The 14,421-nt window shown below is 41.2% G+C and overlaps 1 protein-coding gene across 2 annotated transcripts in view; it reads left to right on the plus strand.

Annotated features, from left to right (window-relative positions):
* The window catches only part of TUT7 (terminal uridylyl transferase 7), a 1,097,449-nt gene that overhangs the window by 1,021,967 nt on the left and 61,061 nt on the right, over positions 1-14,421 (plus strand). For both annotated transcript variants that reach the window (XM_069228237.1, XM_069228248.1), the window contains exon 26: positions 11,193-11,269. In XM_069228237.1, the coding sequence (XP_069084338.1) occupies positions 11,193-11,269 (77 nt within the window). The remainder of the gene's footprint in view (positions 1-11,192; positions 11,270-14,421) is intronic.

Below are 14,421 nucleotides of genomic sequence, written 5' to 3' on the forward strand. Positions count from 1 at the left end.
TGACAGCATGTCTATGCTGTTTCAGTTGAAAATAATATCTAACACACCAATACAATGAAGGCAGTAGAGCAGGCAGGCTTGGCTAGTAAGATCTGAGACACCACATAAACTAATCTATACTTCCCCCAGAAGGGGAGATGTAGTGTCCATGCTGGCAGAGATTAATACAAGATGCACAAAATTTACATATGGGCTTGAGTTGGTGTGAGGAAAAACTCCAGGACTTAATGGGATGCCCTCTGAGTTTCACCCCATGTATAAATAGCAGCTGGCACTACACCTTCATGTCCTGTGCATGGGAGCTTACCAAAGGGGAATACTGCCAGAATAGACCCGGGAGGCAGTCATTGCAATGTTATCTAAACCCAGCCACCATCTCTCTAATTTTGCATTGTTCAGACCTCTCTCGCTGATCAATTCCCCCTCTTACCTGGACTGGTAAGGCTCTACACTGGGGAGGAATACCCACGTATATGTACATCTCCTAATTCACATCAAGGATTGCTGATTCAACGCACCCGGTTCACATACATTGGCCTAGTTGGATATCGAAAAAGCATTCAATAGATTAGTGTGGCCCTATCTCTTTGCATTGCTGATAGAGATAGCAGTACTGGGAGGCGTACTGTGTTGGATTAGGTTATATGTACACAACTGGCAATGGTTCAAACGGGCTGGGTGTACCCAAAAAGATGGCAGAAATTTAGAGGCACTAAGGGCCATTGTCTCCCAATTTGTTTGCATTGCTATTCAAATCGCTGGTGTCTGTTAGGAACTAAGAATGGGAATGGGGTATTCTTATACATTATAAAGTAAATGCTGAGGCCTGGTATGCAGACCACACTTTGTTCTGTCTTATAGGCCAAGAGACCAGCCTTTTTCACCATTGGTCTTGCTATTAACAGACTTTAAGCCATATCAGAATTTTGGGTCAATTGGAATAAATCTTGTCACTAGGAGAACCATTCACTACTGAACACCTGACCTATATTGCTGATTTAGTGCAATGGGAACCAGAAACCTTTAAACATTTGGGCATCCAGATATATCACAGGGATAAACTGTTGAAGGACAGTAATCTGGATAAAATCTCTGTCTGGCCTTCGTCGATCGGAATCATTTTCAACCAAGGCTACCACTGTTGTCTTTGGGTAGAGTGGCAAAAAAAAAATGATTGTGTTACCCAAATCACTTAATTTTTTGATGGTACTTCCATTGACTGTCCCACAACCCTTCTTTCCAAATCTTAAGTGTATCCCTGATCCTGGTTCAGCAGAGGCGATATGCTTTTCAGTAAAAAGGCAATGCACATGATAATTGTAGGGGAACGGGATACACAACTTAGAAATATACTTCTTGGCCACAGAGATGGTGTGGATGGTGCATTGAATAGTAGTGGAGACAGATATCTAATGTATAAACCTTGTACACATTGCTGGAGACACTTATCTGTGGCACACACCATTTGATACAGGAAGGATGGGACTTAACCTAGCTACGTTACCTACACATGGTTAGATCATGTTGGCGTAAATACGTACAAAGACTGAGATTTGCGGTCCCGTACTCCCTAGACCTCCTGCTGTGGGCCATACTCAATTAGCATTAATGGTTACACCATACATGAGTGGACACAAAAAAATATCACAGTACTTGGAGAGATATATATGAAGATTGCAAAATTATCTGATTCAGACCCTAGTTGATGATAAAGGTCTTCATGTGGGACTGTTCCTGACATATAACACTGTGATTGTGATGCTAAAACAATATGGCATTTTGAGGCAGCCGAACCTCTGTAATACTGGGTATATAACTTGCAAATGTGGTGCAGCACAAGGTGGTGGCATGCAGGCACAGAGCACTGGCCCCTACTTTTTACCTCCCTACGACCTGGCAACTTGGGAACTGCAGCTGGGGGAGGAAATACTAAAGAAAGAATGGAAATGTGTTTTAGAATATACCAAAACTGTAAACAGAAACTCCCACTTTAGGTATACCCAGTTCATTTACTTTCACCATAAATATCGTTACCCTGTGCACATAGCCAAAATATACCCAGGGTTGTGTGTTAACATGCCCTAGTGCACAACTGCTCAAGCATATTTTTTCAGTATGGTGTGGCACTGTCCACTGATAAAACACTATTGGTTGGAATTGATTGACATCATACAGAATATTTCAGGGCAGAATCTAGATGGAAATATGGTAACTTGTTTCCTAAAGGGTTTTTTCCAGACCCAAAACAGTGTTTAAATTTGTGGATTTAGCTTTACTGATTTTTAAGCAAAATATTGCAGTGCAGTGGAAAAGTTCCTGTGGCTCCTACAATCCACAGGTGTGGGTGAACTGCAGGTGTTAAGCCTCCTCTAAAGACAGAGGCCGGGGAGGCGACAATTGCGTAATAGTACAACATACTCCTGGTCGTATATGCCAAAACAGATGAGATGTCTCCCTGATGGACTTCGATTACTCACTCACTTCTATAGACACCCAAATAGCTGCTCACTTTTGACACCTCTTTGGAAGGGTGAAGGGCGTCAATGGGCATATATATCTGTTCCACTCCCAATAAGGGGCAACATGGATTGTTGTGAGGGAATTACGGGATTAACTATTGTACCTATCTGTTCATAGTATTGAAATACTTTAATGATTATTGGCACACGCATGGCTGTGGTGACATACTTCAAGGATGAACAGAAGTATATGTTCTATTTAATGTTTATTAGTTTAATATTGTTTGCAGCTCTATATTTGATAAGGATGTACTGCTGCTGATTACTTCTGCCATGTGTGTTGATTGCTGTTTCATATTACATGCTGACATGATGTATGTACAGATTTATTTCTACACATGTATAACAAATGCAATACCGAGCCATTTTTAGAATAATAAACATGTAAAACTGTTCTTGGAACCTCTACATTCTAAATGAGATTAGATGGAATCATCATTCAGTTGTTGGCATAGTACTTGATGAATGGAGCCCTGCTGGGCCAGGGGATTTCCTCCATATTATGTCATTCACATCACCAGTAGTTTTCCTTAAGACTCCATCCTGTAATCTTTATAGTTTTAAAAGCCTTATTGAAGAACAAAATATATACAATACAATGGTAAACATCCCCAACCACGACTCCCAAACAACGAAGTTGTGAACAACGCTTTCGTTAACCACGACTTCCTTGTTCAGTGCCTTAACCACGCATGTGCTGAACAAAGCACATGTGTGGTTAAGGCACCGAACAAGGAAGTCTGCTTCATCAGAGGATGCAATCAGGTAAGTGGGGATGGGGCCGTTTTAGGGGCGGGGTGGGGGGTCGGGGCATTTTTAGTATTAGGGGCTGGGGTGGAGGGGGTCGCTGTAGTTTTAGGGGCGGGGTAGTGGGTTGGGGTATTTTTAGGTTTTAGGGGTGGGGTGGGGGGTTGGGTAGTTTAGGTTTTAGGGGAGTGGTGGTCATGGTAGTTTTAGGGGTGGGGGGTTGCTGTAGTTTTAGGGCTGGGGTGGGGGGGTCGCTGTAGTTTTAGGGGCGGGGTGGGAGGGGTCGCTGTAGTTTTAGGGGCGGGGTGGGAGGGGTCAGGGTAGTTTTAGTTTTTAGGGGCAGGGTGGGGGGTCGGGGTTGTTTAGGGGAAGGGGTGGGGGTTTGCTGTAGTTTTAGTGGCGGGGTGGGGGGTCGCTGTAGTTTTTGGGGCAGTGGTGGGGGGATTGGGTTATTTTTAGTTTTTAGGTGCGTGGTGGGAACTCGGGTAGTTTTAGGGGCAGGAGTGGGGGGTTGAGTATTTTTAATTTTTAGTGGGGTGGAGGGTCGCAGTAGTTTTAGGGGTGGGGGTTGGGGTAGTGGTAGAATTGTTTTTAGGGGTGGAGGGATGGGGTACAATTGTTTTAGGGATGGGGGAAGTAGCATGCTGGAACCACGCATGCTGTTCACGCATGCCTTAACCAGGAATGCCTTTACATCGAAAAAGTGTTGTTACGGTATTTGTGGTAACAACGCAGTCATTGTTCCGACCGCATTGTTTGGGCATGCGTGGTTCCAGCATGCATTGTTCCGACTCCTATTCCAGTACAATCATTGAAATAAACAATGGGAACGGAGAGTAATTATAGTTAAAAACAATAGTAATCCAACAATAAATACAGGGCTATTAATAATTTTATTTATAACCACAATAGCAAAGATTCTAAAATCTGAAATAAATAAATAACATTTTTTTTTTAAAGTATTTTTGTATATTGAGGTAGAGATGGGGAGGGAATATTTCTGAATGGAAAATAGGGATTATTGAATATGTGGTCAGTCAAATATACAATAGAAAAGTGTCTGCAATAAAATATAAAAAATGTAATGTAAGAAAAATAGTGCATGTATATGTATTGGCAGTGGTATGTAAAGAATGAGGTTTAAATATAGCTGGATTGGCAGCAGGATTGATAGCAGTCAAAGTACTAACTGTATTTAAGTTTGCAGTAAGGGTGTGCCAAATAAGGACTCTTTTATGGATACCAAGGTTAGAAGATTTATAAGCTCTATCTAACCAATGATGATGGCAAATAGCATACCACCAAGTGTTGATAGAAATATTGAAAGTGTCCTTCCATTTAATAGTAATTTACTGGTATACAATAGCGAGCAGAAGATCAAGCAATTTTTTTATTGCGGAGAGGAAAATGACAATAATCGTCTAAGGAACTCAGGAAAATGGATATGATATTAAATGGAATTGAAGTATGAAAAATGCAATTTATTTGCTTCCAGACATCATGACAAAAGGTTAAGGGTAATTGGACAAGAAAATAACATATGCATAATATCACTTTGTAAGATGGAACAGGACCAGCATTGGACATCAGCATTAGAAGAAAAGGTAGAGATAGGGAGTGTGGTAAAGTAAAGTCTATTATAAATTAAATAAAGTGATTGAGTGATAGTAGCAGTTCTATAGATTTTGTGAAGTTTAAGCCACAGTTTATTACAAAGGGAGGGTTGCCATAGGCGTCCTAAATCAGCTTCACTTAGACGTTCTATATGAGATTTGGTTTGGGAAAGTGGGCAAGTCATTAACGATTTGTATATAAGTGATGGTTTGGGTAAGGTAGATAACGTTTGAAGTAATACAAAAGGCATCAGAGCAGTAGAATTGCTATCAGGTAAAGTGATAAGAATATCTAACAAATTATTGATGAGAAGGGAGGATTTGAAACAGAAGGAGGAAGGACAGTTAAACTTTTGGTGAAATTGAGGAAATGAAATAGGGTTATTATGAATGAATAGATCTTCAACCCAAATTATGCCCTTAATCCTCAATGCTCTCCAAAAGGTGGACCTGTTAGGAAATTTGATTAGATAATTATACCAGATGGACATGAAGACAACTGTTACGAGTAGGTGAAGGTGGAAATAGTAAGGAAAGTTGTAAATGGGATAAGTGAAGATAGGAATGGTTTGATATGAAGGAGTAGATGAATGAGAAAGATATTCTTGAAAAGAGAAAGGAGAAAATAAAAGATTTTTCTAATGTTAGCCAATGTGATGAAAAAGAAGTTTGCAATTTTAATAACCAAAGTGCAGCCTGACGAAGCCAAAAAGCTTTGTGAAATTTTTTAAAGTTAGGAAAATTGACCCCTCCTTCATTTTTTAATTCTTTGAGGTGGGATAAGGCTATACAAGATTTCTTTTTGTTCCATAGGAATTTAGTTAAGAGTCTATTTTCGTCAAGTAGAATTGGGGAATATGAGCAGGAATCCTAGAAAAAATATAAGGAACAATGGGCAATATCATCATCTTAATTGAATCAAGATGACCCCACCATGAGAGAAAAAGAGTTGACCAAGAAGTAAGTGCAGATTCAATTGTGAGAAGGTCTGTCAGATTTGAAGAGACAGATGTAGTGATAGAGCTCGAGAACCATATTCCTATATATTTAATTTTTGTCGGTGTCCAAGCAAAACTAGAGGAGTAGAATGAACGTTTGGTGCAAAATTTGTTTAAAGGTAGAACTACAGATTTATCAACATTTATTTTATAACCTGAAACTCAAGAAAAGGTTAGATTTTTGTTTAGATAGGCTGGTGAAGTTTCGGGATTAGATAGAAAAAGGATATCATCATCAGCACAGACAGCAGTCTTTATATGATGACTATTGTATGGAAAACCCGAGATAGAAGAATTTAGTTTAATTCCAGTGAGGAATGGTTCTAAAGCAAGAATGAAAAGTAATGGGGATAAGGGACATCCTTGGCAAACCCCTCAATGGAGAGGGAAATATTTTGAAGTTTTACTATTAACCATTACCTAGACAAATGGCGAAATATAAAGAGTAGAGATTGATGAAATTATAGTTGGGTTAAAACCATGCCATTGTAGAGCTTTAAACATAAATGGCCAGTTAAATCTATCAAATGCCTTTTTGGCATCAATAGTAATAGCAGCCAGAAAATTTAACATTACTTAAAATGTCAAAGAAAGAACCTGGTATTATCAGAACCAGTTCGACCTTTGATAAAGCCTACTTATTCTGGCCCAATTATCTGAGGAAGGAGGGAATTGATACTTAGAGCAAGACGTTTGGTGAAGATCTTATATTCAACATTGATTAAAGATAGCTGCCTATCAGTTTTGCAGAGAGTTGGATCTTTGCCTGATTTAGGGATGAGACATTAGAGCTCCTAGAAAGGTTCCTTAGGGAAAATTAGAAGTAGAAAATGTAGAGAATATGTTGAGCAATTTTGGTGCTAAAAGAGAGGAGAAGCGAGAGTAAAATTTGACAGAAAAACCAGTTGTTTAGACCTTCTTTAATGAAGATAAAGCTGTATTAAATTCTAGAAGTGAATTGTCCTGATCTATACTGGTAAAGTTCAAGTTTGTGTTAGTGTGTTTGGGAATGGAAGGGAAGCAAATAAAGAATCAATCACATGTATGTCTTGGTCATCCTCAGAGGTATAGAGGGATTGGTAAAAAAATAAAAATTCTTCAAGGATGTCTGAGGCTCCTGTGGAGGTTTGTAAAGAATTAATTTCGTGATGGTCCTTGCTAACTTTAAAATAATTAGCCAGTAGTTTGGCCATTTTATTACGCCCTCCATAATATCTAGAACCTCTTTTTAACAAACAATTAGATGCATTGTCAAAAGAAATTTTGTTAAAATGTGTTTTGGCAGCTATAAAATTTGTCCAACTATCTTTTGATTTTGAAGAATAAAATTGATGATCCAATTTCTTAATATCCGATAACATGTAGGGGTGTAGATTTGTTTTGCTTTGTAACATAATCCATAATCAAACCCTGAGCTGTGGCTTTAAAATCATCCCAGAGGATTTGGGGTTGCACTTGGGTATTTTCATGTCTTGAGAAGAAGTAATTGGCAAAGGTTGTAAAGGAGACTGAGAATTGTATGCCGGAAAGCCAAAACTTTTTACTTTTCCACCTAACAGTTGCATGGTCTGAAAGCAAAATGGGTTCAATCTCTGCCTTAATTAGTATGAGACAGAGATTTGCTCACAAATATATATATATATATATATATATATATATATATATATATATATATATAATATGATCCAATGTAATGAGTGAGATATGTGTTGGGGACAAATAGGTGTGTGTATTCTCGTGATATAGGGTGAGGTAACCTCCAATCATCAACCAAGAGATAAATTAACAAGATTGTGCATTTTGTATAGAGTAAATTTGACAATGGAATGTCTATCTAGAAAAGGATCATAAATTTGGTTGCAGTCTCCTCCTAAAAAGAAATATAAAGGAAATATTCATCTTGAAATTGAAGGTAGGTTTTTTGAAGATTTGACCAAAATAAAAAGTCACATTGCGTTGGAGCATAAATATTAAGAATAGTAATAAAAATCTTAATAGCTAATTTAGTAACAAGCCATCTACCACGAGGCCATTTCCTGTGAAAGAGCAACAATATTAAGATGTTTATTACAAAGGATAACAAAACCATTATTTTTGTTTTGCGTAGGAGAAACAAGAAGCTTACAAACCCAAGAACATTTTAGCTTCTGTGCTTCTAAATGTGAAAGATGAGTTTCTTGGAGAAGTACATTTATTTTACTAAATGAGAGATAATTGTCTGTCTTTTAATGGGGTGATTTAAACCTCTGACACTCCAAGTAATAACTCTGAATAGGAGCAATGATATAGCGTAGGAATTAACTGACCAACAACATAAAAATGAAAATACTTTATACATCAATGGAAAAGGAAAGTAAATGTAGCTGGAAGAAAGTGGAGAAAAATAGGGAGGAGAGTATTTTGGTGAAGGAACTGAGTAAAGGGAAGAAGAGAGGAAAGGAGGCATAAGAAATGGACATTGAAGACAGTATAAATGGCTAACTTGGTGACTGAGGGAAATACCTGAAGGAATTTAAACATGATGGTGGGGTTTGGGTGCGGTGCATCATGTGGATGACAGGAATGGAGCACTATGCAGCACATGAGGCCAAAAAACAGCATAGTACAATGATGGCAAGGGATGAGACCAGACAAAACGTCACCTGAAACAAGAAAAAGAGAAGGTAAAACATTTGGCATAAGGAGAGAATTTAAAAAAGCAATGTAAAAACTGCAACATTTCAAGTGGAAGGTGTGTCAATTTCCATAGCAGAAGAAGAATGTGCTCTTAAGAATTTTCTCAGTTCTTTAGGTTTGTCAAAGATATAAGATTGGTCTTTGGAAGTAAGTAAGCTTAAACGTACATGGGTAGAGCAGGCCAAAACATGCATCTACAGCACGCACCGTCGGTCGAAGAGATGAAATTCTTTCCTCCTTTCTCCCATGGACTTAGCGACATCCTGCATGAAGAAGAGTTTGGAACCAGAATAGGTGTTTTTGGATTTGGCTGCTTGTAATACCTTAAGTAGATCTGTATATTCCAGAAATAGGATAATAATACCTCTGGGTTTGATGGAAGTAGTGGATGAAAGATGTCTTGGGCGTAAACTGTGAGCACTTTGAATATTAAGCTTTGTAGATTTAGGAATATTCAGAAGCTGCAGAAAAATGGGCTTTGATCTTTGCATCTCCTATGACGTTCCATGGAGATAATGTGCATTGGGCAACTATCAAATCGTGTCAGACACTGTCAGCAATACATTTTCTTTTAGTGGGTTATTGGAACACCTTTTCCGAAGGATGTACGCACACAAGAAATCCACACTATAATTTTAAATAGCTTTATCAGTATATTAAATCCCGGTTTTAGTGCAGAATATAGGAAGAAGCGGTATTGCAGATGTAAATATAATGGCAAGGAAAATGAAGGCAAAACATGTCAATAAAATGAAGATGGGCAACGTGATTGATGACAACTATCTCTTCTTCCCTAGTCCTAGATAATGTCTACACGACTACGATGAGCAGGCATGCGTGTACCATTTAGGAAACTCCTATGTTTGGTAATATTTTGGTGTACACATTAGTAAAGATTAGAAATCTTACCAAACATAGTAGTTTCCTAAATGCTACACACATACATGTTCATCGTATTTGTGTTTACTCAGTCTGTTGCCTGCCTAGTGGGAAGCCCAGTCTTACTTCCTGTTTTCTTATTCTCATGAGAGCAGGATAGTAAGGGAAGGAACATGATTGTGGGTGCATGTTTGTCTTAAAAGCTCTTTCTGGAATGTCTGAAGCATCTCACGCCCCTAGAGGTTATCAAACAGGCTTTCTATAATATTAGTACCATTATTCTGAGAAAAAATTACCAGGTGATTTATGATGTAGGGTATGAATCAAAACGTGTGTACTTTTTTGCATACGCATTCAAAGCTATTAAGTCTTTTCTAAATGTCAAAATTTACAAACATAAAATATTAAACATTAATACACAAACTATAATAAAACATAGTTATAGCAAGGAGCATATGTGTACTATGCAAGATATGTGTTGTCTTTAGATATGATGAGGTAATGAGTAAATACATGTTATTAGGAGGCTTTAAAGCACAAATATGAGAACCATGAAGGCATGTGAGAACTCACTCCTGAAAGTCCAGAGATTATTTCAAGAAAGAATATTTGCACGTCACCAACAGCAGCAGGCAACATGTTCAGTCATGTGGGCAGACTAGCTCCTTAATTTCTTGAAACTGCCAAGTTCCTGGGTTGTCACGAAGGCACCAAATACATCATCAAGGGGACACCCTCCTCAAAGCAAAGACTGTGTGGCACCAGGTGCATGCCTATTCTGATTTGGATTAACCAGGATGCTGTCTGGTTTGTGATGAGCATGTCAATATGAGTAGATAGTCATAAGAATGGTTTTAAATGACATTATTTGTTTTACTAAACAGTTCATTCAAAGCCTTGTTCATTCAAAACCATACAACTCTTCAGCATGCTAATGCAGTTTGATCCTCTGTGCACATTAAAGCAAGGGTAACGTTTGATGTAATCATATAGGCTTTTAAACCCCCTGTAATTGAAGATTCTCTTATTGTGGTCTTGGTATCAAAAGTGAAGGGGCCCACTAATTGACTCCATTTGATGTTGTTATCTTTGCCTGGCCCCTTTAATCTTTCATTTATGTAGGTTGTAGTGGGTAGAGCTGCTCAGTCTTGTATTTCCCGAATATGTGGCTCAAATACAGTGCTCTAACATTCAGAGACCCCAGATTGCTTTCATCAAGCTGCTGGCAAATACTGGAGGTCTTAGTGGATTGGTTCAGGGTAATTTGTGCCTGATGTGTCAGTCACATTTTATAAACTATTGATGAATGTATCTGTTAGGCCAAATTAAGGAATCATTTTTTTACAATTCATAAAAGAGATCGTAATTTGTTGACATTGCAACATTTTGCTATCTGGAGTGTTGTCAAACAAAATTCCCAAAAGCCTTCACTTAGTGTTATGCCCAAAAGAGAGGGCTATTGATTGTTACCCTGACTGATAAGTAAAACTGTTGGTCATTCAGTCATGAATGTTAGTACTGCATGCACATTTGATGTAATGATTTCTTGGCTCGCTGCTTATCCAATTGTCAACTGGGAGCTTCCAGAGCAATCAATGTGTATCCCTAACATGATCAGATCGCCAAGCATACTTTGATGTACATTAGTTTTGGTGATGAATCAGGATTATTCTTTTTCACCCCCTTCTGTATTGTAAGCTGACATGCAAATAATGATTCCTACTTCACTAAATTCAATTCTCTATTTTCCTACAATTTAGGTGGATCTAAATCTGATAGCTTGTGTGGATCACCCTCTTCTCCCAGTTCAGTCAGGCAAGCTAGTAGATTGCATCAGGTATGTACCACAGTAATAGACTGCATTGTGTATGTACCAAAATAATACTACAATTTAAAATGAGCATGGATTTTGTAGCATGACGTGGGTATTGTATGCTATGTTGGCTAAGTACAACAATGCCACTTTGGGAGCAACTTGTGATTGAACTCACTGGCTTAGAGGACTAGTGGCTGGGCTAATTCTGACTTTGGGAAATACCAATTTTTGTTGCAGTTTTGAATTTCCAATCATTTTTATGGTCCTTCATGATATCATCTGATGATGCAAAAAACACCAGGAAGAGCATCAAAATCTCGGCATTAGGTACTAGTCCTTCGAAACCCAGTGTAGGAAGTTGGCTCTGTATATACTATTTCAAAGTAAGACATAGTGTGCACAGAGTCCAAGGGTTCCCCTTAGAGGTAAGATAGTGACAAATTTAGATAATTCTGATGCTCTGTTTTGTGGTAGTGTGGTCGAGCAGTAGGCGTATCAGAGGGTAGTGTTAAGCATTTTTTGTACACACAAAGGCAATAAATGAGGAACACACACTGAAAGACTTAACTCCAGGCCAGTAGTTTTTATATAGAAAAATATATTTTCTTAGTTTATTTTTAGAACCACAAGTTCAAGATTTGAAGTAAATACATAGAATGCAAGGTACTCCACACAGATAAGTTAGGAACTTTGAATTAGAGCAATAACATATACAGTTTTTGTTAAAATGGCAATAAGTTATACAGTTCCTGGGGGAGGCAAGTAATGGTTAGATTGTGAGGTAAGTAAGACACTTACAAGTCTCAGTTCCTGGGCATAGGCAGCCCACCGTTGGGGGTTCAAGACAACCCCAAAGTTACCACACCAGCAGCTCCGGGCTGGTCAGGTGCAGAGGTCAGGGGTGCCCAAAACACATAGATGCCTTTGGACAACAGGGGTGCTCCGGTTCCAGTCTGCCAGCAGGTAAGTACCTGCATCCTCGGGGGACAGACCCGGGGGGGTTTTGTAGAGCACTGGGGGGGACACAAGTAGGCACACAAAACACACCCTCAGCGGCACGGGGGCGGCCGGGTGCAGTGTCCAAAGCAGGCCTCGGGTTTTGTATAGTAAACAATGGAGGGACCCGGTGGTCTCCCTTAGCGGTACAGGCAGGGTACAGGGTGGGCTTCTCGGGTCAGCCACCACCTGGGCTAGGCAGAGGGTTGCCTAGGGGTCACTCCTGCACTGAGGTTCGGTTCCTTCAGATCTTGGGGGCTGCGGGTGCAGTGTTTGGTCCAGGCATCGGGTCCCTTGTTACAGGCAGTCGCAGTCAGGGGAAGCCTCTGGTTTCTCTCTGCAGGCCTCGCTGTGGGGGTCGTCTCGGGCTACTCACGGGGTCGCAGTCTCCGGGGAGTCCTCCCTGTGGTGTTGGTTCTCTGGACCTCGAGCCGGGGGGTGTCGGGTGCAGAGAGCAAAGTCTCACGCTTCTGGCGGGAAGAGTGAGGTCTTTAAAGTTGAAGAAAAGTTGCAAGTTTGTTGCAGGTTGTTGAGCAGAGCCGCTGCTCACTGGAGTTTCTTGGTCCTGGGGGTCAGGGCAGCCCTCTGAGGCTTCAGAGGTCGCTGGTCCCTGTTGTATGCGTCGCTGGTTGAAGGTTTTCGAGTCAGGAGACAGGCCGGTAGGGCTGGGGCCAAAGCAGTTGCCGTCGTCTCTACAGCCATGTAGGTCAGCAGTCCTTCTTAGTTCAGGTTGCAGGAATCTGATTTCCTGCATTCAGGGTCCGCCCTAAATACTCAATTTAGGTGTGCGTTTAGGTCTGGGGGGTAGTAGCCAATGGCTACTGTCCTTGAGGGTGGCTACACCCTCCTTGTGCCTCCTCCCTAAGGGGAGGGGGGCACATCCGTATTCCTATTGGAGGAATCCTCCTCCAAATCAAGATGGAGGATTTCTAAAGGCAGGGGTCACCTCAGCTCAGGACACCTTAGGGGCTGTCCTGACTGGTGGGTCACTCCTCCTTGTTTTTCTCATTATCTACCCTGGACTTGCCGGCAAAGGTGGGGGCTATGTACAGGGGGCGGGCATCTCCACTAGCTGGAGTGCCCTGGGGCATTGTAACACGAAGCCTGAGCCTTTGAGGCTCACTGCTAGGTGTTACAGTTCCTGCTGGGGGGAGATCAGGGTGCCAGCGGTCTAGCCAGTCCACTGCTTCCCACCCCCCCTCTGCTGCAGCCTCCAAACCATCCTAGTCTGATGCTTTCCCACCAGGCACCGTTTGGAGGTAGGATTCACCATCACCTGCCCCGCTGGCAATCCATCTCGTCAGACAGGTAGGACTACTCCCTCCCCTTTGAGATACCCCTCCATCCATGCCACCATCCTATGATCACATGACGGAGGATCATGTGGCACTTCAACGCGAGGAGGGTATGGCTCTCTTGGCCATGGGAGCCATCAAGAGGATCCCTGTGCCAGGAGGTTGTGGTTGTTATTCCCGCGCTTTCAGGTGCCCAAAAAGAACCAGGGCCTCTGCTGTATCCTAGATCTTTGGTCCCTTAATCTCTTCCTCAGGAAAGAGAAGTTCAAAATGCTCAGGACGCCTATTTCCATATTCCCGTCCTGCCTGTCCACAGACATTACTTGCAGTCCATGGTAGGCCACAAGCATTTTCAGTTCACCGTGCTCCTCTTTGGGCTTGCCAGTGCCCCTCGGGTGTTCACCAAGGTGATGGCGATGGTAGCAGCTCATCAGCGCAGGTCAGGGGTTTTAGTCTTCTCCTACCTCAACGACTGACTCATGAAGGCGGGCTCATCCCAGGCTGTCATCTCCCACCTCTAGACTACGGCGGACCTCCTGCATTTGCTGGGGTTCACTATAAACGTGCCAAATTCACACCTGACTCCCTCTCAGACGCTCCCTTTCAGCTGAGCTGTTCTGGACACAGTGCAGTTATGGGCTTATCCTCCCGAGTGGCGAGTCCAGGATATTCAGGCTATGATACCGATGTTTCAGGCTCTCTGCTGGATTTCAGTGAGGGAAAACTCTGAGGCTGCTGGGTCTAATGGCCTCCTGCATCCTGCTGGTGACACATGCCATATGGCATATGTGGGCTCTGCAGTGGGATCTGAAGTGTGCAGAACCTGAAGAACCAGAACCCGAAGAACCAGATCTGACAGTAGTAACAGATGCATCACTCCTG

Source organism: Pleurodeles waltl, chromosome 1_1 (assembly GCF_031143425.1).
Source record: "Pleurodeles waltl isolate 20211129_DDA chromosome 1_1, aPleWal1.hap1.20221129, whole genome shotgun sequence".
NCBI classification, from domain to species: Eukaryota; Metazoa; Chordata; class Amphibia; order Caudata; family Salamandridae; genus Pleurodeles; species Pleurodeles waltl.